General features: G+C 47.5%; 1 protein-coding gene across 2 annotated transcripts in view; it reads left to right on the top strand.

The window, feature by feature from the left end:
- abcb6 (ATP binding cassette subfamily B member 6 (Langereis blood group)) overlaps positions 1–13,349 on the top strand; it is a 174,666-nt gene that overhangs the window by 124,022 nt on the left and 37,295 nt on the right. For both annotated transcript variants that reach the window (XM_033024954.1, XM_033024953.1), the window contains exon 16: positions 11,470–11,644. In XM_033024954.1, coding sequence (XP_032880845.1) covers positions 11,470–11,644 — 175 coding nt within the window. The remainder of the gene's footprint in view (positions 1–11,469; positions 11,645–13,349) is intronic.

Below are 13,349 nucleotides of genomic sequence, written 5' to 3'. Positions count from 1 at the left end.
CCCTGGCCGTTCTCACCGGGTGGTCTTGCCCCGGCGTCGGGAGAGTCCTTTCGGCGGCTGGGCCACCTGGAACGGCCGCTTTCTGGTTGGAGCCCGCAGCTGCCGAAGCCGACAAGGCCGCGCCGGTTAGGAGCTCCCAGGCTCCAGATGACAAAGTCGGCGCCGCCTCTCCGCAGCCCGCAGCCCGGAGTTGTTGCTCTCGGCGGTCCAGCTCGCCAGAGCTCCAGCGCGTCGCTCCAGCGCGGCGACCCAGGCAAGGCATCGCCCGCTCCGCTCCGCTCCAGCGCTCTAATGCTGTGCCGCCGCCGAGGTGCTGGGCGGTTCCCGCCAGGAAACGGCGCTCCAAGCCCGCAGGTAGGCCACGAGGACGGATCGACGGGCAGCCCGGAGAAGAAGCTGCCACACCGACCAGGTAGGGACCTAGAAATTAGGTTTACACCTACCCCCCACATTAAAAAGACCATATCCCCTACAAACAAAAAACAGGACTCAGTAAAAACTATAAAAAAAACGGATTTAAAACGGACGGCTGCTGGCTAGCAGCCGTTCACCAAGATGGCTCCTCCCCCTTTTGTAGGTGCAGCCCTGGTGGAAAGAGATTTTAAAATATTAGTATCCACCCCAGCCTGTGTTAGCACCTGTTTCAGCCATCTTGAGATGGTCTGGACCGTCACTCTTGGTGTGGTTGCTAGTGGCTGACCAAAATGTGCTTTTTCATTGCCTCTTAGGATATTCGTTTTCTCCATTTATTACGACAGATGTCTTACTATACACAGACGGTCATCTGTTGGGTATGACCTAATTGTATATTGAGGCCTGCTGATCCCTTTCTGTTCTGCTTACTAACTCATAAATATGAAACGTAATATTTTCTGTTGAGGAAGTCATGTTTTCCAGTCTAGTTTTTGCAGTGACTGTATCCTCTGTGCCGTGACCAATACCATTAGCATGACTGTTTTAATGTCAGTCTGTGTAGGGACAGAACTGTTGCTGGAGGCCAATTCCTGAGCATCTTCAGGATTATTCTTACATCCCATATTTGGGAGTATCTGGTTCTTGGGGATAGTATTAAAATTCCCCTCATAAGTTTTGTACCAGTGGGTGAGTCCCAACAGTGTAATGCTCTGTCCCCTGCCATAGGTAAGTCGTTAGGGCACTTCTGGCGCAGTTGATGGCACTGTAACTGAGCCCCTCATCATAGTGGATGCCTGCCAGATATTCCAGAACAGACGGGATGTTCATGTCTCTGATACCATGTTTGATACCACTGGGAACCATGGTTGTGTAGGCCAATCGGGTACTACCAATACCAGATGCAGAGTCTTGTTGTATTTCCTTAATACCCGACTGATGAGGCAGGAAAAGGAGGGAATGCGTAAAAAAAAAATTCCCCCCCCCCCCCCCCCCCGGTAGGTAAGTGGCTGATATCCAAATATCTCTCTGGATACACCATTGCCAAATTGTATAGCCAGATTGTCACATTATGTCGATTTGTTTCCACCCTGTGGTCAATGTATGCTACCACGGTGGTATTGGTATTGGTGGCTCCCCACCCAAGTGCACTGGCATCAGTTTGTAGTACCATGGAAGGGTTACTGACAATGATTGGATTGGAACAAAGCCAGATGTTATCTATCCACCATTTTAGTTCCATTTTAGCTTGATTGGTAGTTTCACAGATCTGTCAAAGTGACCTGCATAATTTAGAGTGCTTGTATTTTGCTTTCTGTAAGTTTTGGTAATGTAGAGGTCCAAATTGTGTGGCTGGAAAGGCAGCCATCATTATGCCAATTACTTTTGCTACCAATCTGATGGATGGTTTGCTGATGTCAGTGAGGTTATTGCAAGCCTCTATTAAATCTCTAGCCTTTCCCTTAGGCAGAGTCACCGACATGTGAACTGAGTCAATGGTGAAACCCCAGATAGTCCATAGGGACGACAGATGGCACAATGGGCTAAGTGTTCGGCTGGCAACTGGAAGGTAGCTGGTTCGAATCCCGCTTGGAGTGCATACTGTCGTTGTGTCCTTGGGCAAGACACTTCACCCACCTTTGCCTGTGTGTGTCCTTGGGCAAGACACTTCACCCACCTTTGCCTGTGTGTGTGAATGTAATTATGTGAAGCACTTTGGGGTCAATGCAAGTTGACTAAAAATGTGCTATATAAATAAAGAAATATAATAATATAATAGTAGTGGAAGGCGTTAGTTTAGATTTAACTGGATGAAAAATGAATCCCAGTTTTCCAAATAACTTTTTTGTGGCTGTTACAGTTTGTTTGGCCAATTCCAAAGTTTTGCCCACAATGAGTATGTCATCTAAATATGCCATGACCATGTGTGTACGTTTCCGTAGAAACGCTAGGGCTGGTTTCAAAATTTTTGTGAAACAGCCTGGGGCTGATGATAACCCATTTGGCAGGCTTTATACTGTCAGAGTTGCCCATCCAGTTGAATTTTAATTAACATCTGTGGTCACCTCGTATAGGCACTGAATAGTAAGCATCTTTTAAATCGATGCTGGCCATTGAAGTAACCTTTGAAAATTAATTGTTAAGGAGTAACAAAGGTATCTATTTTGTCAGATCTATGATGATGCGATAACCATCATCTTTTTTGTTTTTGATAAATATATTGGACATGAATTCTAATGGTTCGTGTTGAGTTTTCTCAATTACACCTTTTATGTAAAGCCGCTTCAGTTCAGCTTGCGCTTTTGATTTTCCTTTATCAGAAGGCACGAACATTCGGTTCAGTATATGTTGAACTGGAGGGCTGTACTTGTGAATAAACTCTATTGTATATCCCTGGATACTGCTTTAGATGTAAGTATCGGTTGTTATCATGCTCCATGCATTCAGAAAAGAGTGTAATCTCCACCCAATCTCCATGCTCCCTGTATATTGTAGGGAACCAGACTCACCTACCTCCATAGTTACCAGTGGCAGGTTTACTTTTTGTAGGTTCTTCGCTGCTGTTGTCGCGCTGGGTCTGGATTTTCGGTTTGGTTGGCGTTGGAGGTCCCCGCATCTTCCAAGAAGGCTGGCCTGGGCTATGGCCTAAAAAGACTCATGTTTTGGGTACCGGACCTTCGAGCTTTCACCAGTTCTGCTGGTGGGTGCGTGGGGCTGCTGTCTTTGGCCGTAGTGGGTTCCAGTAGGTTCTCTTGTTCCTGCACCCCCTGCACACTTGTCTTTCCTTCTGCGGACCCCTCTTCCAGGTCAGCCCAGAACTGACCCGCAGTGCTCCCCTCTGATGAGGTAGCACTGTACAGCCCTTCAAGAGGTACTGCTGTGGGTTTATCATAGGGCACACAGTGACCCGACTCCATCTCCCGGAGTCTGTCACGTTGGAGCAAAGCTCCATACACCGCTCCATCCGACTCCAGCGCTCTCGGGCGCTGGCCGCCCGCGGTTGTTCAAAGTCGGACTCCTCTGAGTCCACGACCTTGTTTGTTTTGTGTCTAGCCTTTCCGCCCGGCCGCGTGGATCTGGCCGGTGCGCAGGCGACATCGGGCACAGCTGATCCCACTATCGGTGATCCGAGTGCCGCTGGCTGCTGCTGGCTGCCCGCTGCTCCGCGGTCCTCCCTCACCAGCTTTGTCCTTACTGCCCTTCCGTGGAGTGGATATGGCCGGTGTAGAGGCGACATCGGGCACAGCTGATCCCATCTAGCCCACCAGCTTTGTCGCAGCCCGTTGGTTTCTCCACCTGAAATCAGCATGGTAAAAACACAAAAAAGACCGCAGCTCTTACCTGCAGGTCCAGGTTAAAATTGTCGCTACGGGTGAACGTCGTTCCACCCCGTCTGCTGCCGTTATTGACTTGTCCAAAAGTCAACGACCCCATTTAAATAGTCTCCCGCCCGGCCGTGGTGTTCTGGCCGGCGCGGGACCAAAAGTCGGCACAGCTGATCCCTTACGGGGCTTGTGCCTTCAGCTGCTGCTGGCTCCCGCAACTTCGCGGTCCTCCCCAGCCAGCTTCCTAGCAGCACTTGTGGACACTATTTTGTCCAGCTTCCCCCCCCCCCTGTGAAACCAGCGCGGGGAACATTAGTTTTGCTTCCCTCTCCCGCCGGCCCGGTGCGGGAGTGAGTCGGGAGCGAAAGTCGGGCACAGCTGTTCCCATTACGGGAGATTAGCGTGCCTTTGGCTGCTGCTGCCGGCTGCCCGCAACTCCGCGGTTCTCCCCCGCCAGCTCACCCGCAGCCTTCATGGATCCGGTCCATGTATCCACCTAAAAGGTAAGTGGAAGGAACGCAGAGTCTTCTTACCTGCTGTTCCCGACTTTCAAATTCTGCCGCTAGGCGTTCCCCCTTGCTGTGACTTGTTGCAATGCGTGTAGCGATATGACACGCATGCGTCCTGGCGGGGTTCTTCACGTAGTCACTCGCGTGACTCCGAAGTAAAATTCTTACTTGCTGCAGCACAACTGAATATGAGAATATGTTAACATTGTATATAACGGGGGAAGAGAGAAAAAAAAGAAAAAGTTCAATAAATAACAAATATAGTGCAAATAACAACTAATAATATAGTCTTTTGCAGTTCACAGCTTATTTGTCTGTCTCGACCCGAAACTTTGCCTATTTCTTTCGCTCCATTCATGCTGCCTCACCCGCTGAGTTTCTCCAGCATTTTTGTCTACCTTCGATTTTCCAGCATCTGCAGCTCCTTCTTAAACACAGAGTTTATTTGTTGTCATGTTTAATAGCCCGATGGCTGTAGGGAAGAAGCTGTTCCTGAACCTGGATGGTATAGTTATCAGGCTCCTGTACCTTCTTCCTGATGGCAATGGTGAGATGAGCGTATGACCAGGAAGGTGTGGCTTTGATGATGTTGGCTGCTTTGAGGCAGCGACTACGATAGATCCCTTTGACGGTGGGGAGGTCAAAGCCGGAGATGGACTGGGCAGTGGTCACAACTCTTTGTGGTATTTTTGCTCCCAGACGTTCAAGTTGCCGAACCAGGCCACGATGCAACCAGTCAGAATGCTCTCTACAGTGCACCTGTAGAAGTTTAGGAGAATCCTCTTCGACATGCCGAATCTCCGTAATCTTCTCAGGAAGTAGAGTCCCTGATGTGCCTTCTTTATAATTGCATCGATGTGCAAGTTCCCATTTCCCGTCTGTTCAGTGCTACTCCATCTCATTAACTACAAAGTGGCTTCACGTGAAACATCTGTGCTTCTTGGCACCGTGCACCTGGCTGATTGAAATTAAAACCAACTAGCCATTCCTTCTATTTGCTATTTAACGGTGCATTTCATATGAGTTTACGTCTGCTATACATCAACAGCATTAAAAAACAATCACCCAAACCATTTGCTGTGTGTTGTCTGTATCGCTGGGCATATCCAGGGGTAGGTTTAAAATTAACTATCAAATTTCCACTTGCCAGTCATTAACTGGTGCTGAGGCAGGAAATAAACGATGCTCTTCTGTCAAGCTGTACAAGTCCCAGCGTTTGCACTGCCCCTGACAATAGCAAAGAAAGCCATTGATTTGGGGAAAGTAAGCATGCAGGTACAGCAGGCAGTGAAGAAAGCGAATGGCATGTTGGCCTTCATAACAAGAGGAGTTGGGTATAGGAGCAAAGAGGTCCTTCTGCAGTTGTACACGGCCCTTGTGAGACTACACCTGGAGTATTGTGTGCAGTTTTGGTCGCCTAATTTGAGGAAGGACATTCTTGCCATTGAGGGAGTGCAGCGTAGGTTTACATGGTTAATTCCCAGGATGCTGGGAGAATAGAGCCTACTCCTGCACCTATTTTCTGTTTCTATGTTTCTATTATCAATTTATTTGCACTTTATCTGTTTATTTATTCATGTGTGTATATATTTATACGCTGATCTGTTCTGTAGTCATGCCTACTATATTCTGTTGTGCTGAAGCAAAACAAGAATTTCATTGTCCTATCTGGGACACGTGACAATAAACTCTCTTGAATCTTGAATCTTGTAGGTGACGTTTCGGGTCAGAATCCTTCTTCAGATGCCACAAAAAAATAATTTGATTTGGTGCTGGTTGTTCGATTAATTGGCAACTTTAAACTTTGTCTAGTATAGGTGGATGGTGAGAGAATCGGTCTATTAATGGTCATGTGTGAGAGAATAGGTTACCACAAAAATAAGTAGGGAAAAATGGCAGAGCTGTGAGAGCCAGCATTGATTCAATGGGCTGAATAGCCTCTTTCTGTGCCATGTCAAAATATGGAGAAGGACACTCTGATGACATTCCAGCTGTGATTCTCATCGATACATCTGCCGCAACCTAATCTAATTTGAATCTGCAGTCCAGCAAGCCTGTCATTGACACCAACCTACTTCCTAGTCTTTCTTTGCGTCATCTTCAACATGCTTTCAACTTGAAAGGAACTAATATCCGTGGGGAAACTGTTCAACTCCCGTCATTTCCTCTCCAGATCCAAAATTCCTGCAACTTTGGTCACTTTGCAAATTTACAGTGTACAAATGATGCGTTAGAAGGTGCATTTTTATCTCACAAGCCAAGTTTATAAATCATTGTTGATTCCGTCACTGAATCATACAAAGAATGTACCTCAAGATCAGTCATCCGGAAGATAAAGGTTCTTAACCAACCTGCTCCCACTGACAGTAGATAGATTGAGGGAGTGCAGCGTAGGTTTACAAGGTTAATTCCCGGCATGGCGGGACTGTCATATGCTGAGAGAATGGAGCGGCTGGGCTTGTACACTCTGGAGTTTAGAAGGATGAGAGGGATTCTTATTGAAACATATAAGATTATTAAGGGTTTGGACATTGCTAGAGGCTGGAAACATGTTCTTGATGTTGCGGGAGTCCAGAACCAGGGGCAACAGTGTAAGCCATTTAGAACGGAGATGAGGAAATACTTCTTCACACAGAGTTGTGAGTCTGTGGAATTATCTGCCTCAGAGGGCTGTGGAGGCCGGTTCTCTGGATACATTCAAGAGAGAGCTAGATAGGGCCCTTAAAGTCAGGGGATATGGGGAGAAGGCAGGAACGGGGTACTGGTTGGGGATGATCAGCCATGATCACATTGAATGGCGGTGTTGGCCTACTGCTGCACCTATTGTCTATTGACACAAAGTCCAAGAGTAACTCAGCGGGTCAGGCGGCATCCCTGAAGAAAAAGGGTGGGTGACGTTTCGGGTCGGAACACTTCTTCCAAACGGAAATGTTATTCATCTTTTTTTCTACATAGATGCTGCCTGACCCACTGAGTTATTCCAGAACTTTGTGTCTATCTTCGGTATAAACACCGTCTTCAGTTCCTCTCTGAACCTATCATGGCAGACTCTGTGCATCCCGCATTAGACTCAATGGTAGACAAAAATGCTGGAGAAACTCAGCGGGAGAGGCAGCATCTACGGAGCGAAGGGAATAGGCGACGTTTCGGGTCGAGTCCCGATTGCAGGTCAGCGCGGTCTCGGTGGGCCGAAGGGCCTGTTTCCACACCGTATAACTAAACTAAAGCTGCACTGATTACTAGAGTAGACCAGAGTCCGTCCCCAGATTACCATCCTTTTCATGTCCTTCCCTCACCTGGGACTTATTACCAAGAGCTCCATGCCTGTGCCCGAGGCATCCTGTTGCACGGGGTTGATCAGAGAACTGCGCGCGGCTGCAAGCATCTGGAGGGATTGAGATGCTATTTAAAAAAGAACTGATCTGACACTTTGGCTCCTTGATGTTAATCTTGGGGAACGGTGCAAAATGGCCATTGATGAGGAGCCACATGTGTTTGATGTATACCTGACACCCACGTCCATATGCTGCAAAGCTCTTGCAAATGGTTCCACTATTTCTTTTTAATTATCATTTTTAAATGAACCGCTTCACAGACTCCCTGTGGAATGCAAATTCTGTTGACAAATCTAGTAAATCTGCACAAGTACCAACCGAATGATAAGCAGGGTTCAAACTTTCTTATCGCAAGTGTTTAAACAGATCATTTACATTGAACTTAAGTATTGAAAGTATTGAAGGGTCTCATAGAAACATAGAAAATAGGTGCAGCAGTAGGCCATTTGGCCCTTCGAGCCTGCACCACCATTCAATATGATCATGGCTGATCATCCAACTCAGTATCCTGTACCTGCCTTCTCTCCATACCCCCTGATCCCTTTAGCCACAAGGGCCACAACTAACTCCCTCTTAAATATAGCCAATGAACAGGCCTCAACTACCTTCTGTGCCAGTGAATTCCAGAGATTCACCACTCTCGACCCGTAACGTCACCTAGAGAGGGGGGGGGGTAGAGAGAGGGGGGAGAGAGAGGGTGGGAGAGAGGGGAGGGAGAGAGGGTCGAGAGAGAGAGGGGGGAGAGAGAGGGGTGGAGAGAGAGGGGGGAGAGAGAGAGGGAGATATAGTGGAACAGAGGCAGAGACACAGACACAGGTAGACAAAAATGCTGGAGAAACTCAGCGGGTGAGGCAGCATCTATGGAGCAAAGGAAAAATCAGTCTGAGGAAGGGTCTCGACCAGAAACATCACCTATTCCTTCGCTCCATAAATGCTGCTTCACCCGCTGAGTTTCTCCAGCATTTTTGTCCGCCTTCGATTTTTCCAGCATCTGCAGTTCTTTCTTAAACATTAAGTATTGAAACTGGCTGTTTGGCAGCAGCTGCTATTATCATCAAGGGCCCACACCACCCTGGCCGCGCTCTCATCTCGCTGCTACCATCAGGAAGCAGGTACAGGAGCCTGAGAACCGTTACCACCAGAACACCTTCTTCCCATCAATCATATGTCTCTTGAAAACTGCACAACCCAAACCAGACCTCTACCTCAACACTAAATGACTATGAGCTTTGTTTTGCTTGCACTGCATGCTATCATAGTCTGGTTTTGTGGAATTACTGATCATTCTCTGCCTCAGAGGGCGGTGGAGGCCGGTTCTCTGGATGCTTTCAAGAGAGAGCTAGATAGGGCCCTTAAAAATAGCGGAGTTAGGGGATATGGGGAGAAGGCAGGAACGGGGTACTGATTGGGGATGATCAGCCATGATCACATTGAATGGCGGTGCTGGCTCGAAGGGCCGAATGGCCTACTCCTGCACCGATTGTCTATTTATTGTATTTTTATTTGTTGTGTAAATGGGTCGGCAAAGCTGCAGCAAATACGTTTTCCATGGTTCTGTTTACAGTGCGTATGACAATTAAACAATCCTGACTCTCCCTCGGTGTTTGTGCCCACACATGTCCCTTCCCACTTCATCCAGCTCTACTGTCCGATACTGCTGTTACTTTCTTAGCTGTATTTAGTTTTTCTCATAAAAGCTGGTTGCTCTGTGATCCCCTGTGTCACAGAGTGATACAGTGTGGCCCAACTTGCCCACACCAGCCAACAGGTCCCGGCTACACTCGTCCTACCTGCCTGCGCTTGGTCCATATCCCTCCAAACATGTCCTGTCCATGTGCCTGCACTAGAATAAGGGGTAAGCCATTTAGAACGATGAGGAAACACTTTTTCTCACAGAGAGTTGTGAGTCTGTGGAATTCTCTGCCTCAGAGGGCAGTGGAGGCCGGTTCTCTGGATACTTTCAAAAGAGAGCTAGATAGGGCTCTTAAAGATAGCAGAGTCAGGGGATATGGGGAGAAGGCAGGAACGGGGTACTGTTCTGAAGAAGGGTTTTGGCCCGAAACGTTGCCTATTCCTTCGCTCCATAGATGCTGCTGCACCCGCTGAGTTTCTCCAGCACTTTTGTATACCTCCGATTTTCCAGCATCTGCAGTTCCTTCTTGAACGGGGTACTGATTGGGGATGATCAGCCATGATCACATTGAGTGGCGGTGCTGGCTCGAAGGGCTGAATGGCCTACTCCTGCACCTATTGTCTAGTGTACTGTGGTCTGTAACACTTTCATTTTAAAAGCTAAACTGCACAATTCAACACAAAATTATTCGGCATGATCCTCCATCTGACAAACTCTCGTCCACACTCCCAACCTTCCGCTGGTTTGTAATGCGCACCCTTCATTATTATTTGATGGGAAGACGAAAGGAAATAAATGCCTCAGAGGTGGCTCTTTCCTAGTATCTGTCGAGGAATTATAGATTAGAGATACAACACAGAAACAGGCCCATCCGCGTTGGCCACCAGCCACCCAATACATGAATCTTACAACACTAATCTAACCCACAAAAAGATGCAGAGTGCTGGAGTAACTCAGCAGGTGCGGCAGCATCTGTTGAGCACATGGATAGGGGATGGCTTGACCCGAAACGTCACCTACCTATGTTCTACAAAGATGCCACCTGACCTGCTGAGTTACTCCAGCACAGAGTGCTGCAGTAACTGAGCAGGTCAGATGGCATCTTTGTAGATGTATTTGTGTATTAACCAGCATCTGCAGTTCTTTGTTTCTACTAATCTATTCCAACTTTATTCTCTCCATATTGTTATAAAATTCCTTCAGATTCTATCATTCATCTCCACAAATTTACAGAGGCCTATAAATCCTATAGATCCTTCACCCCTGCAGCCATTATATTTTATAATACATACCGCTAGGCTGTAGGGGGATGCATTTTTGCATCTTTTTTAATTGTTAATTATTGGTCTTTTTAAGTAATTATTGCTCTCAGGTAGTGTCCACATTGTATTTGATGCATTTTCTGTCTGCGTTTGTTTTGAATGTGTGAGTTTGTTGGTTGGGGGCTTCTGGTCATCTGAATTTCCCTGAGGGGATCAATAAAGTATTTATTCTTATTATTAAATCCGGATGTCTTTGGTATGTGGGGGAAACTGGAGCTTCCAGAGGAAGTCCATGCGGTCACAGTGAGAACATGCAAACTCCACGCCTACAGGACCCGAGATCAGGATTGAACCCAGGTCTCTGGTGCTGTGAGGCAGAGGCTCTGCAAAATGCACCACTGTGCCGCATTGTAAACTTCAGTTACACATCTGCTCCACTGCAGCAATAAGGTCTGGTCAATAAGAGCACCAAGGCAAATTCCTTGTATGTGAATGCTTAAAAATAGCACAGTCAGGGGAAGAGCTAGATAGGGCTCTTAAAGATAGCAGAGTCAGGGGATATGGGGAGAAGGCAGGAACGGGGTACTGATTGGGGATGGTACACAAAATTGCTGGGGAAACTCAGCGGGTGCAGCAGCATCTATGGAGCGAAGGAAATAGGCGACGTTTTGGGCCGAAACCCTTCTTCAGACTGATTGGGGATGATCAGCCATGATCACATTGAATGGCTCGAAGGGCCAAATGACCTCCTCCTGCACCTGTTGTCTATTGTCTATTGACTGAAGGATCGTCAGAGATACTCTGAATTTCCTCAGCTGAGTGAGGTGTTAAAGGCACTGCCTTGCCTTTCTCACCCGTGTGGCAGCGTGTGATGTCCATGTCAGATCCTCTGTGATGTGGACTCCTGGGTATTTAAGCCGTCCACATTTGGTCAGTCTCGTGCTCTCAAAAGTCTTGAGATTTCCTCTGAGAATGTGTGCGCTTCCTCCGCAGGTGAAGCAGCAGTCTCTGCGTTCACACATCGGGGTCGTGCCCCAAGACACCGTCCTCTTCAACGACAGCATCAGAAACAACATCCGCTACGGCAGAGTGACTGCCAGTGACGAAGACGTGGAAGAAGCCTCTCGGGCCGCCGATATTCACGAACGGATCATCACATTCCCCGATGGTACAAAATCTACATTTTCCTTTGGTTTATGCAGGAAATTATTTGTGTAAGCAACATAGAAACATAGAAAATAGGTGCAGGAGGAGGAGGCCATTCGACCCTTCGAGCCAGCACCGCCATTCATTGTGATCATGGCTGATCGTCCCCTATCAATAACCCGTGCATGCCTTCTCCCCATATCCCTTGATTCCACTAGCCCCTAGAGCGCTATCTAACTCTCTCTTAAATCCATCAGTGATTTAGGGAGAAGGCAGGAACGGGGTACTGATTGGGGATGATCAGCCATGATCATATTGAATGGCGGTGCTGGCTCGAAGTGCCGAATGGCCTCCTCCAGCGTCTATTGTCTATTGTCTATTGACTGATGGGTGGTCAGAGAGACTCTGTGGCAAGGAATTCCACAAATTCACAACTCCCTGGGTGAAAACGTTTTTTTCTCACCTCAGTCTTAAATGACCTCCCCTTTATTCTAAGACTGTGGCCCCTGGTTCTGGACTCACACAATATTGGGAACATTTTTCCTGCATCTAGCTTGTCCAGTCCTTTTATAATTTTATATGTTTCTAGAAGATACCCCCTCATCCTTCTAAACTCCAGTGAATAGTAAAACCAGGTTTTAAAACCCACAGATAGACACAAAATGCTGGAGTAACTCAGTGGAAATTGCAGTGTCTCTGGAGAGGAGGAAAGGGAGATGTTTCGGATCGAGACCCTTCTTCTGACTTCCCTCTAATTTTGAATACAAAAACACAGAGAGAGAGAGTTACCCATAGAGCAATCCGAAGATTGATGCCTGAATTTTGAAGAAGTTCAGTCTGAAGAAGGGTCTCGATTCAAAACGTCACCTATTCCTTCGCTCCATAGATGCTGCCTCACCCGCTGAGTTTATCCAGCATTTTAGTCTACCTTCGAAGATTGAGGAGAGCTCTTTTTCCCTTGCATGCCTCCTCCCATTCCTTCTCTCCAGAGATGCTGCATGTCCCACTAAGTTACTCCAGCCTTGTATGTCTATCTTCTTAGTAAACCAGCATGTGTAGTTCAATAGACAATAGGTGCAGGAGTAGGCCATTTGGCCTTCGAGCCAGCACCGCCATTCAATGTGATCATGGCTGATCATCCCCAATCAGTACCCCGTTCCTGCCTTCTCCCCATATCCCCTGAATCCGCTATCTTTAAGAGCTAACCCGCACCGGGCGATGTTAAGCGGCCTTTTCACGGGGCGAGTTGACGCAAGATGTCACAAGAGTGAAGAGGTCGTGGTCCAGCACGAGTCTCGCACGATATAACGGGGATAGATAAAGAGTTCCCACGGTACTCGGCATTTATGTTATTTGTGCGAGTGACTTGGCCGTTTCCCGAGCTTTCGCGTTAAATCTTGAATGAACATCGTGAACTACACGTGACACAAATGATGTAACTTTTTTTTTCACACACTATAAATATCCTCCCTTGGTTGAATTGGCTCATTTGGAGACATATTTTACTGTGTATGTGGGAGACACAGATGGACTGAGCACAGTACCTCGGTCTTACTGTGTGTGGGAGAGGGGGAGAAAGAGACGTACACTCACAGAGGCAGAGTCTCTCAGCCTGTGTAAGAGGGAGAGAGAGAGAGAGAGAGGCACACACAAGGTGGATGTGAAATCTCACCTGCCTGTTTCAGTGACAGACACCCGCCGCCAGTAAATGAAGACACCCCCATCTG

Source organism: Amblyraja radiata, chromosome 7 (assembly GCF_010909765.2).
Source record: "Amblyraja radiata isolate CabotCenter1 chromosome 7, sAmbRad1.1.pri, whole genome shotgun sequence".
Lineage (NCBI taxonomy): Eukaryota > Metazoa > Chordata > Chondrichthyes > Rajiformes > Rajidae > Amblyraja > Amblyraja radiata.
This window is presented reverse-complemented; position numbering and strand designations above follow the sequence as displayed.